At 55.1% G+C, this 23570-nt stretch overlaps 1 protein-coding gene across 4 annotated transcripts in view; it reads right to left on the bottom strand.

The window, feature by feature from the left end:
• Nucleotides 1-5060: 5060 nt before the first annotated feature.
• DHRS3 (dehydrogenase/reductase 3) overlaps nucleotides 5061-23570 on the bottom strand; it is a 40670-nt gene continuing 22160 nt past the window's right edge. For all 4 annotated transcript variants that reach the window (XM_007083803.3, XM_042996062.1, XM_015538217.2 and 1 more), the window contains 5 exons: nucleotides 13848-13991; nucleotides 13018-13137; nucleotides 12415-12653; nucleotides 7752-7877; nucleotides 5061-5577 (listed from right to left, as the gene is read on the bottom strand). In XM_007083803.3, coding sequence (XP_007083865.1) covers nucleotides 5493-5577; nucleotides 7752-7877; nucleotides 12415-12653; nucleotides 13018-13137; nucleotides 13848-13991 — 714 coding nt within the window. In that variant the 3' untranslated portion in view covers nucleotides 5061-5492. The remainder of the gene's footprint in view (nucleotides 5578-7751; nucleotides 7878-12414; nucleotides 12654-13017; nucleotides 13138-13847; nucleotides 13992-23570) is intronic.

Raw genomic sequence — 23570 nt, forward strand, 5'->3', positions numbered from 1 at the left:
TCCTTCGAGGGTGACGACTGGGTAAACAGACCGCGGTAGACGCGTGCCACGCAAGAGTTTTCAGCCGTGAAGAGGCACCGACGCCCTGCGCGACTGCAGGGTGAGCCCCGAACGCGTTTGCTGAGTGAAAGAAGCCAGACGGAAAGACCACATCCTGCACGCACGTTCCCAAAGATGTTTGCGGTGGGGCTGCATAACCCCGTGCGTGTACCACGGGCCACTGAGTTGTACACTTCGAGCAGGTGAATCTCCATACAGCCGTTACACATGGAAACATTAACGACGGCCCCTGCCCACCTCCGATCTGGTGAGACAGGCAATGAACGAAGTCAGGGCGAGGCTGATATGGGGGGCAGCCCAGGCCACCGTGGCCAGGGAGGGCGCCCCCCGGGAGGGCGGGTTCGCGCACGCTGGAGAAGGGGCTGTGGGCCTGGCCACGCGGGCGGGACCAGGTAACCTTTAGCGACCTGGCGTCTAGGCTTCGGGGCCCTGCAGAAATATTCCCTCGCAGCTGCTTCCATCCAGGGAAGTCAGTGACCCCGGGGTCACACAGCTGTGCACTGGTCGCCAGGCCTCCCCGCACGGGCTTCCCCAGCCAGCTAGTGTGGGAGGGGGCCCTGCCTCCGAGGCCTGCCGTCCACCCGAGGGGATCCACGTGCTGAGAGCGGCTCCCCAGGAGGGCAGGGCCCATCGAGTCACACCTGGCAATGCCTTCCCAGGGGACTTCTGTGGTTATTTTCTTCCTGAGCCCCGGAGAGACTTGGGCGCAAAGGGCCTGCCCAGAGCCAAGCATGGTGGGTGGGGGGTGGGGGGGGGGGGCGGGGGGAGGCGGGGGGTTGCCAGACTCCCCGGCCCTGCCCACTGTGTCCTGGAAGATGGCAGAACCCCCTCCGATGTAGCATTTCTCTGTCTGACCCCTTTGCTCTGCCCTCCCCACGGGCCTCCCAGGCCCTGCACCTACCGCCCACGTTGGGGTCTCCTGAGCTCCAGCTTCGTTCCGCCCCAGCCTCGGAGGAGCTATAACCAGGCCTCAGGGCAGGCTGTTGTCACAGGTCAGGCTGGGCCACACCAAGACGGTGATGCTGGGTGTCCCGAGGGGCAGTTCGGTCTTGGCTAGGAGCTGTGGGAGCCAGCAGCATCACATTATCCCCCTCCCAAAGTTCCCAGAACCTCTGCACGGGACACTCATCGCTGCCCAGGAGGCAAGGAGGCAGGAACATCTTGTCCCTTCCGCAGGACAGGAAAGGTGACCTCACATGCAGGAGGGAGAAGAGCCAGTGGAACTCCCTGAAAATACTGGGGCCTCCTGACGCTTGGGGAGCCTCGGGCCATGGTGGGCTGGGAGAAGCTGGGTACTCAGGGATCTTCTGGTTTTCTGAAAGCTGAGGGCCTCGGGGCGGTGGCGGGGGGTGGGCATGGGAGGTGAGAAGGGCAGTGGCCCCCAGGCCCAGGCTCTGTTCCACAGCACACAGTTTAGGAGGAGAAGTGTGTTAACGAATGTTGGTAAACTGGATCCCAGTATGAGGGCCCTACTGGAGGGGAACGCAGAGTGACTGGGGTGCCCACAGGCGGTTCCCAGCCTTCTTTCTGTGCCGACGGACACCGTTGTCACCCCCTGCTTTGCTCGAAGTCAGGAGTGACTGCATACCGATGTTCTCTTCACAAACATAGACCTCTGGGCTCTTATTAATGGTCCCCTTTCTGAAAATCAGAGAAGCCTCCTCGGTGGGAGAAGTTCCAGATGCACGATGGTGGAGGGACAGCACCCCACAGCGGCCCCTCCCTGACCCCGGGCCCCCGTCCTCCCACCTGCAAGCATTTTGTTCCCTCTGTGCTGCACGGCACTCAGGCAGCAGGATTCATTTATTTGTAACCTGGTTCCCTTTTTTGTGCCCCATCAGACTGGGACATCTCCAGGGGCATGATGAGAAGGGCTCAGAAGGGGGACAATCTGGGGTAGGGCTGAGCCCGTGGTCAGCCCAGGAGCTTTCTGTCATCCTGGTCCCTTCCGGCCATTGGTCTGGCCCGAGAAGAGACTCCACTTCTCAAATCATTCTGGCCTTAGGAGCGGGGCTGTGGCCACAGGATTCAACTCTTGGCCACTCGCCAGGCCAGATAACCAGGTCCCTGCAACCCTGCCAGGATGGGCTCGGGTCTGGCGCCTCCCTGGGCTTGGTGCCCACCTCCACTCTGATTCTCTTTGGAGATAGGGAGGGGCCCCCGGCATGACAACTAGGTCATTTCCCAGGGCCCGAGCCTCCTCTGCAGGGTTGGCATGCCCTGTCCTGCCCCTCGGGGGTCAGGAAGTCAGAGTTCAGTGTTTGTCACTCTCATTGGCTTGGCTAAGCTCAGGGACAGAATTAGATCTCCTCCCTCACCCTCAAGGCTTTCCAAGCACCCAGACCATTCTGGGGGAGGGACCAGGATAGGGCCTCCTGGGAATCTGCCCAAGGCTTTTTCCCTGGTTCCTCTGGGAAGAGATCCAGAGAAAGACTGAAAAGTGTCCCAGCAGAGAGGGAGGGGTCGGGGTGGGACCAGGCCCTGCCTGGCTGTCAGGAGAAGCCCCGGGGGCTCTGGGAAGATGTGAGGTCCCACTGCAGCCAAGCCAATTCCATTCTCACAAAGCCCTTGTCGGGCGGGATGGGGGGCAGGGGGCTGCGCTGGCTGGCCCTGTCACTCCCAGAGTCCACTCAGACCCCTGGGATCCTCACTGTGTTCCTGGCCTGCAGGTCACATGCAATTTCGTGGAAACTTCAGGAGTCCGATTCCCTCCAAAAGGTTGGCCTGGAGCCAGCTGTAACCTCAGAAATCTGCTTGCCACTCAAGGATGATCACAAAAGGGGCAGCTGAACTGGACACTCACTAGCTCAGTAGACAGGATCCCCGCTTCTTCCTCCTCATCCATCCCTGCCCGCGAAGATGTGCCCCCCACCTGGAACCTGTCTCCCATGAGAGCCAGTGACAGGCATCTGGCTGTGGTTCTGGGACAGCAGAGGGGGCAGGCGAAGCCCATGGACATTCCGAGCCTGACCTCACTGGGCTGGCAAGGGTACCAGGGGGACACCGTTAGCAGCTTTCTCCCCCCCCCCCCCCCCCCCCCCCCACACACACTTTGTGACACATGTCCTCAAGCACCAAAATGAAGGTGATGAGTCTCTTGCCAGTGTGACGGGTCTTGTAGCTCAGAGCCAGGTTCAAATTCTGCCTCTGGTCTTTACCAGCCCTACGAACCCGGGCACGCGATCTCCCTGCTCGGAGCCTGTTTTCTCGCCCATAAAACGATCTTTCCAAAACCACCCCCACCAAAAGGCCAGTGCTTCTTTGGGGCTCTGCTCAGGACCCGGTGTGAAGCACTGAGAGGCCACCACATCCCTGGGCGGCATCTGTCGGCTTCCCTCCATCCCCTGCCTACGTTTCACTTTTTCCTTATGTTCTACGGACGACTTCCACGGCGTGGCACATGGCATAATAGTTCAAAATTAGGGACCACTCCTCCACGGGGATTGTATGGCCAGCCACACCCACGGCCGTCTGGACCACGTGACCTGTTCTGGCCAATGAGCTGTGAGCGGAAGTGACATCCCTTGTTTCCAGGCAGAAACTTTCAGAGCCGATGCCGGGTGGCCAGGCGTGTCTACTACCTCTGCCACAAGACATCGTCCCAGATGTTGGCTCCTCTCTCGGCTAGGCTCCCAGCGCAAAGGGGACACAGAGCAGAGCTGTAGCCACCCTTGAAGGACAAGTGGCGATCCTAAGACAAGCCTCCGTTGTTGAAGGGATGACACTGGGGTCATATCCTGGCTGATACACATCGTGGCTGCTGGAAGGGCTTCCCGAGAGCTGCTGCCTGGTGCAATGGATAATTAACCGTTAGAATGTGATGCCCTTGACTTGGCGGCCACTTGGCAGGTACTACACGAGCCGCGGATGTGACCATGACTTGGTGTTCCTGCACACAGATCTGACAACAGTCTGAGCTCCGAGATTAATCTGCTAACGTGAGTTGTGTGGAATCGCTGGCCTTACACGGCACGTGGGAGGCTCTTCCATTGGACTCGTGGCCTGTGACCGGCTTCACCTCTGGGGAACCACTGCCTGTGCCCCTCCCTGCACCTGGCCACCCACCAGCAAGAGCCGTGTGCACGGAGGCCATTGTCCACCTGTGCCCCTGCCAAGGTCAGGTTTACTAAGCTTGCTGCAGCAGGGAAGAGCATACACCAGGCGAACCATGGGGCGGCTCTCCCCACGTCTCCTTGGCCGTGATTTTCCCCGTTGACTGAGCCCGGGTCTGTTGTGCCATTCCAAACCTCCTCACTCTTTGCCATTCCGCTTCTTCTTCTTTTAATGCTTATTTATTTTTCAAGGAGAGAGAGACAGAGCGTGACCAGGGGAGGGGCAGAGAGGGAGACACAGAATCCGAAGCAGGCTCCAGGCTCCGAGCCGTCAGCCCAGAGCCCGACGCGGGGCTCGAACCCACAAACTGCGAGATCATGACCTGAGGTGAAGTCGGACGCTTAACCGACTGAGCCACCCAGGTGCCCCTTTGCTATTTCACGTCTATCCCCTGAGGTCCAATCTGGGTCAGGGGCCTGTAGCACCCTCCTAACACTGGTCTTAATGATGGTGGTCTTCAGAATTTTGGCCTCTCAGCAACATTGCCCTCTCAGTACCCAGTCATGCTCAGTAGACAGTGGGTACTCACTAAGGACTGGTTCTCTCCTGAGTTGGTTGCTTTGTGCTGGTGGGGCTGTGGCAGAGCAGAAGGCAGCTCTCCGCAGACCAGTTCGTTAAGGTCGTATCAGGGAACTGGATGGGGGTGCAAAGTGTCCCCCAACTCATGGCTGTTGGGAGGGGCCTGGCGGAAGCCGCAAGGAACCGTGTACCCCAGGCTCGGGCTCCAATACCTTTCGCCACCTCTGCCCTCTTCTCACCCGCTCCACTCCTGGCAGCTGGGGACCCCAAGCAGAACAACTGTCTCTTAAAAGATGGCGTTTTGTGGTTGGGATCAGTCCCTTCCCGAATGGCAAGGACCAGGGGTTCAGGGATTTCAACAAAAGAACTCGCAAAAACCATCTCTTTATTTATCATTCCTGCCATACAACCAGTTTGCACAAGCTGAGGATGGGTGGATTTTGCAAAGAAAAGAGCATCTGGGTATAGACCCTCCTGGAAACAGTCTATACACACTGCTAAGGCTGGTTAGACTCGAGAAGCAATTTAACAATAAACTCTACACAATTAGAAATGTATGAAAGTGTCAAGGTGGCTGCTGGCTGGTTTCTTGCCTCCCCATGGGGGTCAGAGTTACGCCCATCAGTCCTGTGCAAAGGTCCTGGGGCTGGCCTGGGGGTTCACCCGGATTCTTCCTGGGGACAGGAACAGTCCCACTCACCCAGCAGAAGTGTGCCAAGGGACAGGCGCATGGGGGTGTGCCCACGTGCCATGGCCCCCTCAGGTTCCGTGGCTTTCAAGCATGTCTCTGCATCCTGCCTTTATGTCCTCCCTTTGAAAGTGTTCATGCAGGTATAGGTTCCTGAGAATTTGTGGATCTCCTCCAGTGCAGCCTGTGGTAGTATGCTGGGGGAGTGGGGAGGGAGAAAAGAAGAGGGTCAGTGGGGGCACCAGCCACCAGGTCATAGTAGAGCAATGGTTCCCATAAGCCGCCCCAGCCCTCTCTCCAAGCCACAAGGAAGGGCTTTCAAGTAAGTGGATAAACAATGTTTCCGAGGTAAAGGTAAAGGTGGCTGGTAGAAACAAACTTTCAAAACCACATTCTTAGCATTTTGGAGCCAATAGGTATCTGGGAGATCAATTCCCTCCAGGAGCCAATCATTCAACAAATATTTGCTGTGTGGGATTGAGGAGTGAGGCAGTTACCACCTCCTCCAGGGAAACTTCCCAGATTCACCCCCAGGCCTCTCCTTGGGCTTCCCAAGCCCCTGTGCTTCCCCAACGGGCCCTGGGGCGGGGGGCGGGGGGGTCCTCGCTGTTTCCTTGGCAAACCCATGCCTGGAAGATACCTCATCTCTGATCCTGGCCTGCAGTGTGGGGCTTGGCATAGAGAGGGCCCCAGTCCATTTGCTGAATCAAGTTGAAGGGCCCTGGACCACCCCAGGTGCGGGATGGGAAAGGCTCACTTCCAGCCAGAGCAATTTGGAAGTCTCCCTGGGGGCGTGGTTGTTCTGGAGTGGAGCTTGTAAAGGTTTCTCTTGGGGAAAGTGACAAGGGGGTGCGGTGCAGGGGTTGGGGGTGGGAGGTGGAAAACTAGTGGAAGATAGAACAGGAAATGTAGGCTGCGGGCTTACCGTGGAAAGCACTGAGATGTTCTAGACAAACCAGCTTTTTCCTAGAATGTTCAGAAAGGCTTCTAAGAAGCTCCCCAAGGTGGGGGGGGGGGGATGGCAGCCCCATCCTGGTGAGGACATGAGGCTCTACCCTCCTAGGGGCTCCCAGAGGCAGCCAAGGGCATGTCAGAGCCTCAGTCAGGATGCACTAAGGGAGGCAAAGATGTGGCCCGATGAGGAAGCTTCTGGGCCCGCGGCTGGAGCCAATCCTCAGCTGTAGACACACAGCCAGAGGGGAGCCTGCGTTCCTGGGAGCTGATGTCTGATGAAGGTACTCGGGCGCTTCACTTCCCGGAAAGGCCTTTCAGGTCAGAGGGGTCGGTGAGCTGGGGGTTCGAGGTGGCAGATGGCTGGAGGCCCAGAGGAACCAGGGTCCACGGTCGCTGGGGCTCCAGGGTCGAAGCTCTCCCTGACGCCCTGTGTGCAGCTGGGCACCTAGAATGGCCCCTTCATTGTGGGACCAGGATGGGCAGGGTGTGCTGCTCAAAGTCTAGAAAGTTCTAGGAAATGTGATGCTGGGCCAATTCTGAAGGAAGATGATCTCTTCTTGAAAGCCTACCTCCTGAGGTAGTCTGTTCTGGTACCTCCCACCTGACTAGTCCTGGGGCGTTTCTGTGAGTCCCAAACATTGCAAACCCTGTTTCCCCCCATTAGATTGAACTTCCTGAACACGGGGGCCAAGTACTGGTCTCGGGAACAATGGTTCTCAAAGTGTGGCCCAGGAACCCTTGGGGGGGGGTACCCGAAATCTCTTCAGAGGTTCAACTGGTTTTGTAATAACCCCAAGACATATTTGCCTTCGCACGCTCTTCTCTCACAGCGTGCAGCTGAGTTTTCTGGAGGCTTCGTGACATGTGACATCATAGCCGATTAAAATCAGAAGCAGATATAAGAAATCCAGTTGTCTTCAATTAAGTCAGGCAATAGAGAAAGAACTTCCCCAAAATGCAAAACAACACCATTCTTCCTACTCCATATTTTTTGGAAAATACACTTTTTATAAAAATATCATATTTATAACAAGGTATGGATTTATTACCACTGCCTATCAATCAATCAATATTTTAAATCTAAACACATACATAAATGTTGTAACAATTTTTCTCAGTTTTAATTTCTCATACAGTTACTAATAATAGATCAAAAAAGGTCCCTGGGTTCTTCTAATTGTTAAGATCGTAAAGGAGTCCTGAGACCAACGCTTTTGAGAACCACTGCTCCCTACGAAGTGTGGGAAGTCCCTGGGACACAGTTCACCACCGCTGGTTTTCCTGCCCACAGCAGACATGAGTAATCGATCACATGTGTATTTTCTCCTCCTGCCGCCTCTTCCCCGCCAGCATTCACCAGCGGAAGGGGAAACAGCCAGCGTGAACGTGACCCAGAACTTTCTCCCCCAGCCCGTACCTTTTCAAGATAATGAGGGCATGCATCGTCCACGGGAGAAGGAGGAGGGCCTGATTCAGCTGCACGGCTTCCACCGTCCTCCGGGCCACAGTCTCCGGCTTCAGCGGGGGGAAGAGGTTGGGGAACCTGGTACAGGAAGAGACAATATGGGTTTCTCCTAGAGAAGCACGCACTTCTGCTGACCATCTCCGTGGCTAACATCCATGGGCCGTCCCTCTGGCTTTTCCTGTTTGGGAGACTCGAGTCCCCTTTGGAATATTCTCCCCGCCCCTGCCTGCTTCCCCAGAAATGTCGGGAGTTCCTCCTTCCCCTTCTTCCCAGTGGGTCTCGCCTGGAGAATGGAGGTCTTGTAGCCCACCCCCTGGGAACCATTCTTCAAAATGCTTCCTTTGAAATGTCTTTTAAAATGTCACCCAGGGGCTCCCGGGTGGCTCAGTCGGTCAGGCATCCGACTCTTGATTTTGGTTCAGGTCATGATCTCACGGTTCATGAGCTCGAGCCCCATGTTGGGATCTGCACTGACAGTGTGGAGCCTGCTTGGGATTCTCTCCCTCTCTCTGCCCCTCCCCTGCACGCTCTCTCTCTCTCAAGATAAGTAAACATTAAAAAAAGTACGAACATGTCACTCAGATCCTGCTGCTGCCTGGCTCAGACCCTCTTCCAGCACTGTCCTGGGCCCTGCCCACTGCCTGACCTCTCTCCCTTGTCACTCTTCTCCCGAAATCCAGGCCAACCTTTCTGTTTCTGTCGCTTCAGCTCCCTGCCATCTCAGGGCCTTTCGCCAGCTGTCCCACCGGGGAGGGTTCTCGGCCCATCCTCTCTGGGTGGCCTCTGATCTCCTCCCCCTGCTAATTTCCTTGACCTCATTTACCACGTGGCCTTGCCTGTCTGCTTGTTTGCTTGTGCGTGGCCTGTCTCCCCTGTCAGACTGTGAGTGCCACAAGGGCAGAGGTCTGGTCGGTCTTGCTCCCTGTTTTAGCCCCCGGTGTGCAGTGCCTGGCATATAGTGGGTGCTCAATAAACGCTTTGCTGAACCGATGAACCCGGAACAACTTGCTGCCCCCGAATGTGCCCTGCTCGGCCCGTCTGGAGGTGGGGGTCTGCTGGGAATGCCCTTCCCTGCCCCGCTGGCTGGTCCCCTCCTTGATTCATTGATTCACTGAGCTGGTCAAGTGTTTACAGAGTGCCTTCCACGGGGTTGGTAAATGAATGAATGATTGAATAAGCGGGTGCCAGGGAGCTTTCTCGTGCGTGTTCAGAGGCCTCTGACCTGAGCCCCGCACAGTGATGATGCTCCCTGTCAGGCCTGAGCTAAATCCAACAGGCACCGTTCGCTCCAATTCATAGAGAAGGGAGCTGAGGCTCTGGGGAGATGGTGGGGCCCTAAGGGCTCAAGCCAGGCCAGCATGAGCCCCGGGCCAAAGCTCTGTCCCCCTCCTCACTTGCAGCTTGTCCTCCCATCCTTGGTGGGCCTGTAGGCACAGGGCTGACCTTGATCCCACGAAGTGCTTGTGCTCAGGTACCAGGAGCACTTAGGGTGATGAATCTCTTGGAGCTGATGTCACCTTGGGCAAAGGCAACTCTTGGGACCCCAGCACGGGCCCGGTTGGTCTCAGAGAACCCGCGGATCTCCCCCCACACCCTCCTGGCCACGAGCTTCCTCTGCTATCTTAATGTGCAGCTAAGGTGCTCACAGCCCTGCAGTCTGGAAGGACGGCCACCAGGAGCCTGCACAGATGAACGTGTTGACGAGCCCTACAGACGTGGCGGACAGTCTGGTTTTCCAGCCACGACCAGGGCCCGGCCTACTTGCTACGCAGGGGAAGGGAAGACAGGATGGATAGGGCCAAGCTCTGTGGGGACGGGGGGGCCCTTCCTAGTAAGACCCCTGCAGGGGAGCCTGACAGAGGAGGCCGGCACGTCTGCTGGAGGGACTTTCTCCTTTCCCTCCTGGTGGGTGGGATGGGTATATAGGGAGCTGTTACTCCCACGGAGGCCGTGCAGACTTGCGGAATAAGCGAGTTCGGCCCATGTCCATCTGTGTGGCCCTGGGCAAGTAGCTTCGCTCCTCTGAGCCTCAGTTCCCACGTCTGTGAAGTGCGGACAAGAGCTCCCTCACGGGGTTGCTGAGGGCCACGTGTAGCAGCGTTTGTAAAGTGGCTGTCGCGGCTGGGACAAACAAGATCAATAAATAGTAACTTGCAAACAACAGCACCTACATGGCCGTTCTTGCCAGAAAACCCATCAGTTTTGTCCTAAACATCTGTCTCTACCTCCCTTTAATGCTGGGAAGCTGTTAATCATGGTTGGACAGGAAACCAATGCTTCTCTTCTTTCTTTCTTTCTTTCTTTCTTTCTTTCTTTCTTTTCTTTTAGGGAATGGAAGTTGTTTACACATCAGTCATCCTTTTATGACCCTTCCCCCCAAACCTCGGGGCTCGCCTGCACAACCACAGGTAACTAACCTTCCCCTAGTGCTTACTACGTGCCAGGCAGGCTAGGTGAGTCACATCTAGGAGCTCAGCTAAGCTGTGAAGAAGGGAGTACACTTTCAATCCCTTCTTAAAGATGAAACCAAGGCATAGAAAAGCTGAGTCACCTGTCCAAGGTCACACACAGCTGTGATTTGGTCCTTGGCTGTTTGGGCCCAACCTCTGAACCACTGTAGAAAAATGTCGCCTTTCCTTGAAGTGATAGAGAGGAAGCGGCCAGAAGATGAGACAGGAACACCACGCGAGAGGTCTGCTGACGTCCTGCCTACTTACTTCTGTGCCCCGGAGCCCACCTGAAACCCAGGATTGCCCCTGCTGCTCTTCTGTCCAATAGGCATTTACTGAGCACCTCCTGTATACCCAGAAGAAAAGAAACTGGCCCAAAGTGGCATGGGGGGGCCGGCAAGCCAATAGGGAACATCCACGTTCATTAATCCCACCTCCTCTAAATACAGAATCCGTGATCATCTGCATGTGAGCCAGGTGGAAATGTGGATTTCCGTGGCACACGAAAGGTATGATCTGATAGGAAGATTAATCACATCTGCGTTCATGGAGATGTTCACTGTCAGTTAAGGACAAAAAGAGCAGCCGTTCATTACTGACCATCTAGCATGCCAGGCTTTGCACCAGATGCCTCACATGTATTATTTGTAATCCTCCCAAAGATCCCCGAGGGAAATATTATTTCCACTGTTTTACAGATGAGCAAAGTAAAGCATACAGAGGTAGCAAGACTGGCTCAAGATTTCACAAGTGTAGAGAAGGAGGGATGACCAAACCAGTCTCAATAACAACAACCAAGGGGGACTGATTCCCACATGGCTCGTGCTGTGCTAAATGCTTTCCACCAGCTGTCTCATTAAATTCTCACGGTGAACCTCCACACCATCTTCGTGTGTGGAAGAACCTGTTGTGTATAATTTAGAAGGCAAATCTGTTATTATATGCTGCATTGCAAAAGCAAGGAAAGTAGCTGTTGGATAATTCCCCATTGTCACCTGTCTCTTAACTTTGTGCCCCTTCATGACTGTACATCATTAGAGCACCGTTATTGGGGACTTACTATAGACACATGCAGTGTTCCATGTCAGATCCCTTTTTATCCTTATCACAGAACCCTAGACGTGGACATCCTCATCGTCCCGTTTTATTTTATTTTAACGTTTACTTATTTTTGAGAGAGAGAGCATGAGCAGGGAAGGGACAGAGAGACAGGGGGACAGAGGATCCAGAGTGGGCTCGATGGGGCTCTGCGCTGACAGCAGCAAGCCCGATGTGGGGCTCGAATTCATGAGCTGTGACATCACGACCCGAGCCAAAGTCGGGCACTCAACGGACTGAGCCACCCAGCCACCCCACTCACCTTCCTGTTTTACCGATGAGCAACGAAGGCTACAGTGGGAACTAATTGGACCCAGGGTCAGATGGTACAATACAGGTATAAGTGAGTCAGCCCCACAGGTGGCTGGCTCCAAAGCATGAGCTCTCAACCAATAGTTCCCATTCCCCTGGAGTCCCATTGGCCTGGAGGACAGGGGGTTGGGCTTCAGTCTTTCTTTAAATTGAGCTATAATTTGAATACATATAATTATGCACATAATTTGCATAAAAAGTTGAAATCTTAAGTGTGTGGCATGATTAATTTTTACCTATGTAACTGCCACTTGGATTGGGAAGAGAGAGCATTTTAAAATATTCTAGAAAGTTCCTTTGTGCTTCCTCCCAGGCTATGTCCCCGCCCCTCCAGAGATGGCCACTATTCTAATGTCTATCACCTTGGCCTGGTTTTGCCTGTGCTAGAGGTTCCTGTAATGCCTTCATGCGGAAGGCACTCTTTTAAAGCGTCTGGCTTCTTTTGCTCAACGTGATACTTTTGAGATTGATCCATGCTGTTCGTGTGTTAACACTGTTCTCTCGGGGAGTATTCCACTGCGTGCATGTGCACTGATACTTTGTAAGAGCTCCCTGACCTGAGAAGCAAGACCCTAAGCCACTACAGTGTCCCACCGCCTCGCACATAGAGAATCGGGTATGAGACCACAAAGCCAAACAGAAGGGGCTTCCGCGGTATTTTTAAATTTTAGCTCTCTCTGTGCATACTAAGCACGTCCCTGGTCCGATCCGCTGTGGGACTTGGCTTAAGGGAGGGGAGTCCCCCGCTCACTGACCTGACCCTCATACCCTGGAACATCTCGGTGCTGGTGTGGAAGGGCAGCACGGTGGTGGCACTGACTCCTGGACAGTCCAGCAGCCCCAGGGTCAGGCTCTCCATGAAGGCGAAGGCCGAGGCTTTGGACGTGCAGTAGTCGATGGCACCAGGGATGGCAGACAGCGCCAGCACGGAGTTGAGACACACGATGTGGCCGTTCTGCAGCTCCAGCATGCGCGGCAGGAAGGCCTTGGTGGTCTGAGGGTGGGTGGGAGGTCAGTGTGGAGCTGCCGCGGGCTCCAGCGGCCCCTCTGAAACCTCTTCTGGGGAGCACGACCACCCCGGGCACAGGCACCGCTCCATGACTGAGCTCTCCTGGGACGGGAGGGGAGGGGGCCGAGGCCCGCCCACCGCAGGGCACCGAGCTCCGCATTTCCGTGCGTCCAGATGTCTCCTGGGGCTGGGTGGTCACTGCTCTTACCTGGCCACCTTGCCTCCCGACATCCCCCTGGCCTGAGCCCAAGCCCCGGCGAGCCTCTCCCCACCCCCCTACAGCAGCCGGGAGGGCAGGAACACGTCACTGTCACGCCCAGGGCCGGCTGTGGCCCAGGACGGCCCTTACCCAGAACTGGCCCAGGGTGTTGATGTGCTGGGACTTGAGAAGGGCGTCATCGTCACTGTCCATCAGGCTCTTCCCGTGGACCACGGCAGCGTTGTTCACCAGGATGGTGATGTCGCCCACCTGTGGGCAAGGGGGCCGCGGGGCCGTTAGGGCAGCCGGTCCCGGTGGCCTGCACCCACAGGGGCAGGGCCTGCCCCCTCGACACCGGCTGTGTGCCCCTGGACAGCCACATCATCTCTCTGAGCCTCAGTCTGGATTTGTGAGATGGAGCTGATGGCCGTACCGGGGTTGATCTGAGGGTCAGAAATACTTTGTGGCACACAGCCTGTTTACGATAAACGAGGTTATTGCTACACAGAAGCACTTCACATTCACCACCGGCTAGATAGCAAACAGGATGGGTTTTGCTCTTGTGGAACTCACTGACACGTTCACCGTGAACAGATGGCTGGAGTCAGGAGAAGGATCCTCCCAGAGGGCGATGGGACTTTTGCCCCCCAGAAACTCACAAGGTTTCTTCCAAAGGGGACAACAGGTGATTACTTCTGTTATGTAATCAAGCCACACACCTAATCCCTGCCCCAAAGAACACACGCACACACACACACACACACACACACACACACACGCATGCACGTATACACTCACGCACACGGACATGCACACACAGCTTGGGCCAGCTTCCGGGACAGTCCCCAGACATGCCCCGAAAACAGCCATTTTGCCATTCGCAACGCTCTCTCCCAGGCCAGGCAGGTGAGAGAATGTTCTCTTTGGCTATTGTGTCTTGTGTCCAGCCGAACCCGGGACAGACCCTCCTGGGCACTTACCTTCTCCCGGACAGCTTTGGCCGTCTGGTATACCTCCTCCCGGTTGCCTACATCACAGATGAAGTAGTGGCACTCGGTGCCCATCTGCCGAATCTCCTCTGTCGTCTCTTTCAGGCATTTCTCAGTCCGGCCCCAGAGAACGATCTGGAAGGAGAGGATGGCAACACCAAATAGGTGGTGATTAAATGACCCATCGTAATTCAATGGTGGGCAATGGAAATTCAGCAATTTGCCCGAGTAATTGGCAAGCCAAGTAGCTAGCCTCCCCGATTGCATCCAACGACAGCACGCCAAGCACATTAACAATATGACTTTCTGAACCGAACGGACAGTTACTGAGCCCATTTACGACCAGTCGATGGATGCATTATTTACAAGTCTCTCTTAATGTTTATTTATTTTTGAGAGAGAGACAGAGACCGAACATGAGTGGGGGAGGGGCAGCGAGAGAGGGAGACACAGAATGTGAAGCAGGCTCCAGGCTCTGAGCTGTCAGCACAGAGCCCGACACGGGGCCAGAACTCACAGACTGCGAGATCATGACCTGAACCGAGGACACTGAACCAACTGAGTCACCCGGGCTCCCACACAAGTCTTTCTTACACATTCCTTTCCACAGGACGCCTCCCACCAACAGATTCTAGTTACCCTACACAGTCTGGAGTGACAGCACTCCTGTATGGTGTTCCAGAATGTTCTCAGGAACAAGCTGGCCTTCCCACCCAGAAGGTCTAGAGCCAGGTTTATGAGCACCAGCCTCCAGAATGGACTGGAAGGTCTTGGCCATGAGGCCCACAGAGGTGAAGTGGACTCCCCACCTAGCTGTGGCCCCACTGGGAAGGAGGGCACGAAGAGAGGCACCCAGGCTCCCACTGAGAAAGAAATGCTGCCGTCCCCACAGGCAATAAATGTGGGACCCATTGCACTAGGAGGAGACCCTGGTGGGGCCAATGAATGGACTCCTAACAGTGTTGGACAAACTTATGAATGGCTGGCCATAAAAGGCTCAGAAGAGAAGGCTGGTTCACTCTCAACCTTGACCCCAGCGAGAACAACCCACCTCCCCATGACATGATGTGTCCCTGGGTCCAGAGAGGCCCCCGTCGGTAAAAGGGTTGGAAGACAGGGAACTAAGAACCTTAATAAAATTCAGCTCTGGCAGCACAAGGCAATAGAGGCAGGGGCTGGAAGGCATCGGAAAAAAGAAGAGATGGGGTTTTCCCAGGGATTAGTCTAATGGGTTTCTATTTTCATTTCTTCCTTCTAAAATTGTCAATGAAACTCTTCCTTGAAAAATGAAACCCAACATGGTACCCCGGGTGTGAAGCTAGGTTTCTTCACAAGGAAGACATTCCAGGTCCAACCACAGATTTTTCCCTCTAGAAGAAACTAACGAGAACAGGAAGGCCGTGTTGGGTAAGCAAGCGTTTTCAAGTGAAGGCTACAGAAGTGGCTCCAATCACACCAGCCCAGAACCCGATGGATTTCTCCAGTCTGCTCTGTGACACAGTAGAGAGAAAAGTCACACGGACTAGTTGGTGGTGGGAACAGTTTTATCAACTGTACACCTTAAAATCTCAGCACTTTCACTTAAGCAGAAAGGGTCCCAAAGGGAGTAGCTGGAGGGATACAAAAAAGACCTGGTGTGCTCCCCCACCCCCAAACTTTCTGGAATGTACAAATCACCTGAATAAAGCAATGGGCTTTATCTTATTAGGAAAGAAGACAAAAAGAGCTGGTGGTCTCCAACAGACCCGCTTTTTCTACTAGTGCTTTAGACACTTTTGAAAATTTACAAAAAATGTTTATTTATTTTGAGAGAGAGAGAGAAAGAGAGAGACAGAGTGGGGAGGGGCAGAGGGAGAGAGAGAATCCCAAGCAGGCTCTGTGCTATCAGCGTAGAGCCCAACATGGGGCTCGATCTCACAAGCTATGAGGTCATGACCTGAGCCAAACTCAAGAGTCAGACGCCTAACCAACTGAGCCACCCAGGCGCCCCTGAAATATTTTTTAAAAGAAAATAAAAGTGTTTTTTCAACCCCTGAAACATCCCTGGGAAGGCCAGTTTGAAGACCCCACCTAGTCCAACCGCTTTATTTCTTATAATTAAGTCTTAAAATACAGGAAGTGTTTTACAAGGAAGGATTCCATCAGTGGCTCTCCATGACCACAAAAGTCCTTTAAGGGCAAACGGACTGCAATTAGACAGTCTCCAAGGGACACTTTCTTGTCTATTGAACTAAAAACAGACTTAGAGTGTGTTCCTTCAGGGGAGGCAGGGAGATTCACTTCAGGAAGAAGAAAAAAACCATCTCTTGTGGGAAGGCAATTGGGTGTAAGCATCCTCCACTCCACCAAACCTCACCCTTGCCTTGTAGTCCTTGTCACCCAAGTTTCTTTCCATCCTCCCTTGTTACCCCATCTGCCTATCTGTCCATCCATCCATCCATCCATCCATTCACTCATCCATCCATCCATCTACCCACCCAATCCATCCTTCTTCCCTTCCTTCCTCCCTCCCTCCCATCCATCCATCCATCCATCCACCCACCCAATCCATCCTTCTTCCCTCCCTTCCTTCCTCCCTCCCTCCCATCCATCCATCCATCCATCTACATACCCAATCCATTCTTCTTCCCTCCCTCCCATCCATCCATCCATCCATCCATCCATCTACATACCCAATCCATTCTTCTTCCCTCCCTCCCATCCATCCATCCATCCATCCATTCATCCATCCATCCATCCACCTCTCTTTTCTTCCTTCTACTCACCCCTCTCCCACCATCCAACCACCCTCCATCTAATTCTGACTATGTCAGCCTGAGGTGAAGGTGATCTTTGGCCTCTTTTCTCCTCCCCTAGTCCCTGCTCAACCCTATCCCACCTCCAGCTCCTATGGGGAACAGGGCCATGGGGTTTGCACCGTTCCCTAGGGTCTGGCAGAAGGCAGTGCCTCTGAGGACTCTGAGAATTTCGGGACAAGTGGAAAGAGAAGGGAAGTGTAAAGCTGGGGTGGGTGTTGGCAGGTGCAGGGGTCCTAGGAGCACAAGCGAGCACCTCAGAGGGTCTGGAGCGGCAGTGCACATAGCAGGCCTGTATTCTGGGAACCTTGGGTTGCTTCTCAGCACACACAGGTGTGCATGGGGTGCCAGCAGAAGGGGCACCAGGGACTCCTGGCCGGATTAACTAACTCTTCCTGACCCCCCCCCCTCAATTCTCAGGTAGGGCAAGGAGGGTTGGGTCTAACCCCGCCTCCGGTCTGCCCAGGAAACCAGCCATCAGGAAACCAGGGAGGCCAGGACTGTCCACGTGGTTGGAAGAAAGCCCTGAAGAGGGAAACAGGGACTGGGGGAAAGGGGGGCAAAGGGAACGCTGTGTCCACTCATTTCCCGTGGGCAGGGGATACACCCAGGCGGGGCCATTTCCTTTTCGGGGTCTGTTGAGGATGCCCTGGTGGGCTGGCTTCCTCATGCTCTGTGCTCAGAGCCTCCAGCTCTCCCTGGGTACAATGACAGGGCTGCTTGCTGCCCGCCCCGCCCCCCCCGAACCCCACTGGGCTGGGAGCCCCTGAGGGCCCTCAATCCTGGCTTGTTCATTTTCATATTCTAGGGCCCAGCACGGCACATGCTGTTTGCTGGGTGAATGCATGACAGTTCACCTGCCACAGGTGGGACGGGCAGGGAGGAGGTATGAAGGCTGAGACCACCCCATCCTCCTTGATGGAGCCACGAAGGTCCTAGAACCCTCAACACAGAGTCTGCTTGGATCAAGATTCAGTGAGACCCAGATTTCCCCAGTGCTTCAAAACCATCCTGGGGCTGTGCTGTGATGTGAAGAGTCAAGTCTGAGGTTGAGACCCTTGAAGGGGGCAAGGGGTTACTCTCAGATGGAAAAAGAGGCTCAGGGCCATGCATGGGTGCCTCACTGGTAGTCACAGGCAGGTCCTCTGGGGATGGGAGGGCTTCACCTGCGCCTTGCTGGCTTCTCCTTCTCCAGTGCCCTGCCTGGACCCCTCTGGGGACCCAGAGTTGCTGACCAGGAAACTGGCAGATTCAGCCCAGCAGGTCTGCCCACACGGTCCCTGCCCGGAGTCACCTGGGGGTGACTCCGGACAGCTGACAGGACAAGAGTCCCACCCGGTGTCAGAACGGAGGAGAGGACAGGCAGGCAGGAGGCAGGGGTCTGAGAGGGGCGTGGGGTGAACAGGAGAGGAGGGGGCAGATTGACGAGCCCGTGGAACCCCAGCCGGCCTCCTCTGAATAAACTCCCAGGACAGGGAGCAGCTGGTGAGGGCCAGCGGGCCCGGGATTCACTCTTAGGCCTGGTTGATAAAATGACGGTTCAGGGTGACTCCACACTGGCGGCCTCCCAGCCTCTCTGGGGCCAACGGTTAGCTCCTGTCCTTCAGGCTGCATGGAGGGAAGGGGACCAAGACATCCGGCCCCTCTCAGGCCACGGCCGCCCTGTCCGGCCCAGGGTCCCTGCCCTTCTCTCCCTCAAAGCTGCCCTCACCGCAGCTCCAGCCAGCCTGAGCCCGAGAAGCCCCAGAGTTGAAGGCCACTGTTACCCACTTCTCACAGCTGAGGAGACCATGAGGCCAGAGGTCAGAGGTCCGCGGGTCCAAGCCCTGCCTGCTCCCCAGGTCCCTGGCTCTGCCCCTTCGGGGCTCCCACCCAGCACGAGGTGGCTGTCTGTTTGGATCTCTCTCCCCATCGTGAGGATGAGCGAGGAAGCTCACGGTTACAGGTTGACACTCACGCATCACATGCTGAACTTGGCCCCCAGTGTGCTGTCCTCGCCATTTCCCATCTACATCTTGTCTCCTGGATAAATGTCATTCATTCTGAGTTCCCTGTGACCCTACCTAGTGCCCAGCATGCTGTTCTCCTTTGCTTTAAATGCCAAGCCTACTTGTGGACTCCTATTCATCCTGCGGAACCCTGCTTGAATGCCCCCTTGGTTGTGAAGCTTCTCTGGCTGCTCCTTCTATCCCTCAATAACACACAATAATCCACAATAACAACATCATGACACAACAGCAAGTATCTAGTGAGCACTTTCCATAGGCTGGGTACCCTCCGTGTGTTTTCTCCTTTCATCCTTACAATTCCATGAGTGGGTATGGTTACTCTGTCCATTTTGCAGGTGAGGCTCAGACAGGTAAAATGACTCGTCCAGGGTCACACCACTGGTGCAGTGCAGTGTGACCCGAGACTCGCATGCCCAACTGCCAACACTGATCTTTGTGCGTGAACACCCCTGCCTCCCCCGCAAGCTTGCAAGGTCCTCTGGGGAATCCCATCCATTCTATCCATCTGGTAACCTCAGCACCCAGCAAGAGTAAAAGCCAACTAACACTGTCACATGACATTGGCCCAGGGAGGTCTCTAGAAAAAATCTGCTGGCCAGAGAACAGTGAGTGACTCTTCTCCACCCAGCCTTGCCTTCTTTGCCCAGAGATGCTTGCATGCAGGCCTGCACTTGGCATTCATTGCTGGAGTTCAGCTGCAGAGAGCACAGTCCCCCTCCCCAGTGACGTGAGCTGGGTGGTCTCCGGGCAGATCCCAGGAGGAGCATCTGTTTATAATCGGCGGCCCCGGAAAGATCTAAGTCCCTCGGAAGGTCTTTGGCAGAACAGCTCATGTCTCATGGGTCCCATGTCTTGGAGCGAAGCGATGCTGAGTTGGTTTCCCAGAAGGAAGAAAATACCCACCAGAGACCCCAAACCATGGCAGGGAAGGGGGGTGGGCGGGAGGGTCACGGTTTTGAGGGTGCACAGCTCTCCTCCACTCTTAGCACCTCCAGCGGGAGGACGTTCATAAAAATCCATTCTCAGAGCTTCGTGTGGCCCGCAAGGGGTGCGGGTTGGTGATGCTGGGAGCACGGACACGTGCTGTCCAGCAGAAGTTAAATTTTAAGCTCTCTTCTCTTTCACAGTCCTGCCTGTTTCCAAAAAGAGACCCCCTATCTTTTGAGAAGAGTGGCTGAGAACACAGGCTCAGGAGCCAGAGACTGCTGGGCTCAGTTCTCTGATCTACCCCTCAGAAGTTACACGAACTGAGACACCCACTGAACCTCTGTATAAATTAAGGTTATGAATTTCAAAGGGTGGTTGGGAAGATGAAGAAAGGACATGACAAACTCTCGCTATTATTATTATTCTTATTATTAACTCAGGAACATAAATAGATCTCTGCTCGCAGAAGATCCCACTCTCCCCCCATAAAACTGGGGTCATCGGGGTGACAGATGCCTGGAAGACTGGGGCTTCATTGCCTTGCTTCTAGACACAGCCTCAACTGGGGCAGCACCGCAGAATCTTAGAGACCTCTCCATTTCCATCCTTCCACTCGACTTACAAGACCCTCCTTTGTCCACAGTCCTGGGCCCACGAAGGTGGAGACCAGTGTCAAAACCGTCCAAGGATTTCCGGAGACAGGTGTTCCCGCTGAGCTCTGGGAACCCTGGGGAATCTAGTGAGGAGGCTCCAGGACTGCTGAGGGGTGGAAGGCTTGGTAGACGGTCCCCGCTCCCCCCCCCCCCACCCCGGGTCATTCAGAGCACTGTCACTTTTATTCGTCTTCTAGAACAGCCATTTCTATACAGATTCCGTTGCTAAAAAAATAAAACGAAGTTTGAATACTACCGCTCTGGATCCTTACTTAGCCCTTTCTTCTCCGGAACGGAAGATTTTTTTTTTTTTTTTTTCTAGGAATGAACCCCAACCGGCTGCCTCCAGCTCTCGCCCATTGGGAGCGCTGGGCGGTCACCCCCAACAGGCAAGCAGCCCACCTTGTCTTTCAAAGACAACCCTTCAGAATCCATGACAGTGATGGGATACCCCCTCGAGACATATCAGATTTTCTAATCTTCCCACCTCCCCCCCTTCCCCGAGAGCCCCGTTTCTGTCCTCAACATGCACCCGTTTGCACCCTGCCCTTTGCATAGCCTCCGGTTCGCTGTCTGTGTCCCCCCCACCCCACCCGCTGATGTGTGACCCCAGCGGGTCAGAGGGGGCAAAGGCACAGGGCCTCCTTGCTGGGGGCTCAGGCCAGGGGCGGCTCCCCCTTCCTGTCCCCGTGCTGCCGAGCTGCCCGAGTGACAGGCAGGGCAGGCTCGCGCTGGCTTCGCTCCCTGTTTGGGCCTGCCCAGGATGTTCTGGCTACCGCTGGCTCAGCTGTTGGAGCGGACTGTTAGGAAGCTCCTCAGATTAGATCAGGCAGCAGTGTCCTCCTCCCACGAGTCCCTGACCACAGCCTGGACCGGACAGAGACTTCCTCCCGCCGAGGTCCGCCTGGAACTGGCCCGTGGGAGCCACGGGGAGAACCACAAGCATCATGCGGACACCTGCTGCAGGTCCCCACCCAGCCCTCTGGCAGCTCTAGGAGGGGGGCCCCAGGCCCAATCCGAAAATGAGGAAACTGAGGCACGGAGGGGCTGTGTGATACGCCCGAAATGACTCGGCTGGTAACGGTAGAGCCGGAACTCCAACCCGCCGGGTCTGATGCCCACTCCTGTGCACTCGGCTGCCGAACTTCACCTGCAGAGCGAAGAGCCAAGTGACCCCATAAAGGGCCACATGTATGCACTGCACAGCTGTCACCGAGTGCACACCACATGACAAGGGCTGGACGGCAAGGCGTCCACCTCCCGGGAAGCCGCTGCCCTGTGACCGTGTAGCACATGGCCCTGCTGACCAACTGTGTGCCACATGGGTGACAGTAATGATCCTCAACACTTTGCGAGGCTACCGGGGGCCTTTAGAGGCTGAGGTGGGAGAACAGGTGAGGACAGGACCCACTGTCCCTGAGCATAGGTCAGCACAGTGGCCGGGGCAGTCGGGGTGGGGGGGGTTGGGGGAAGGGGTGTGCCAGGAGCATCCCTGGTTCTCCCAGCGGGCAAGAAGGAGAACGGGACTCACCGCTGCCACTGCTAACGTTTCTCGGGCGCTCGCTGTGTGCCAGGCCCTGCTCTAGGCACTGTAGATGAGGTCCTCACTACTGCCCGCAGAGGGGCATAACAGCTTGACTTGTGCCCCCCCTCCCCAAGAAATTACGTCCAATTCCTAATCCCTGATACCCATGCGTGTGACCTTATTTGGAAAAAGGGTCTTTGCAGATGTAATGAGTTAAGTTAAGGATCCTGAGATGAGATCACCCTGGATGAGGGTGGACCCTAAATCCAATGACAGGTGTCCTTATAAGAGACAGAAAAGAGACACACGGAGAAAAGAGGGGAGAGCCCTTCCAGGGGGCAGCCATGTAAGTGTGGTCCAGGAGAAAGGAAGGAAGAAGGCTAGGCCATCTTGGAGCTGGTGGAGTGGAGTCCCCAGGAGAGGGTGGCAGCATGGACAGGTTCAGGTAGAGTCCAGTTACACCCTTGACCTCTGGGACCAAGAATATGTATTTGATCCATAAATAACATAGGGCCACTAGAGGCTTTTTTTTTTTTTTTAACAGTTTTAGGTTCACAGCAAAATGGAGCAGAAGGTACAGAGAGTCCCTACATGTCCCCTGCACCCCCTCAGGCACAGCCTCCCCGGCTACAACGCCCCCCATCAGAGTGGTACACTTGTTACAACTGATGAACCCACACGGACACGCGTAAGGTCCCTGTGCCTTTTCCAGAATGCCATACAGTTGGAATCACAGTATATGGTCTTTTCAGACTGGTTTCTCGCACTTAGTATATACATTTAGGGTGCCTCCGTGTGTTTTCGTGGCTTGATGGCTCATTTCCTCTTAGTGCTGAATAGGATCTCATTGCTTGAATGTTTCAGTTTATTTATCTGTTCACTTAATGGAGGGCCTCTTGGTTGCCAGTTTTGACAGCAATGAACGAAGACGCCATAAACATCTTTGTGCACGTCCTTGCTTTCTGACTTTCCAGATCTCTTCTCGGACACACATCTCCCTCCAACAATGGAAGCCTTACGTCCATGAGGATAGGGGCACCGTGCCCCCCACCCCGTGACACACACACACACACCCACACACACACACACACCCCTAACACTTTCACCTGCCAAGAGCCATGTCTTCAGCAACTATTCAGAAACCAAGTAGGACAACTGGGCTAAGTCCCCATCTCACCCCAGGGTGTGATTCTTGCGACTCTTTTTGGTTCCAGGACCACTGGGAAAACCTCCTCAAAGGGAAACTACCTCAAAGGCTGCCTCTAAGGAAGAGCAGAACAGCTTCTGACTTCCAGCCCGAAACTCAGGGGCTGATGTTTCTTTTCACAAACACTAACAGCCTACAAGCCCGGCCCAAGGGCTGCACCTCCTTCTGTCCACCCGTAGACCACACTTGGCAAAACCCAGGAGTGGGAAAACTCAGGCCAGAATTGCTAGCGGACACCTCATGACCTTTGCCCCCATTCCCGCATCTGGACCTCCCTCCCGGCCCGGGCCGTTGCAGAGAACACCAGGTGACCTTGAGATGCAGGTGCCAAGAAGGGGAGGAGAGCCAGCGGTTACAGGCCACTCTCCAGCATGGTGCGCATCTCCAGCATCACCATTCTGAGAAATGGGACCATAAGTGCCGTGCGTGAATGAAGCTCAGACAGGCTAAGTAATTCGTGCAGGCTGTGCAACCAGAAGTTTCAAAGCAGCTTCAACCTAGACCCCAAAGCCAAGCTCTTTCACTGCTCCCTGTCCTGACTCACTCGCTCGCTCACACATTCAAGGGGGCTTCCTGAGTGGTGACCACATGCCAGGCA

Source organism: Panthera tigris, chromosome C1, assembly GCF_018350195.1.
Source record: "Panthera tigris isolate Pti1 chromosome C1, P.tigris_Pti1_mat1.1, whole genome shotgun sequence".
Classification (NCBI taxonomy): Eukaryota; Metazoa; Chordata; class Mammalia; order Carnivora; family Felidae; genus Panthera; species Panthera tigris.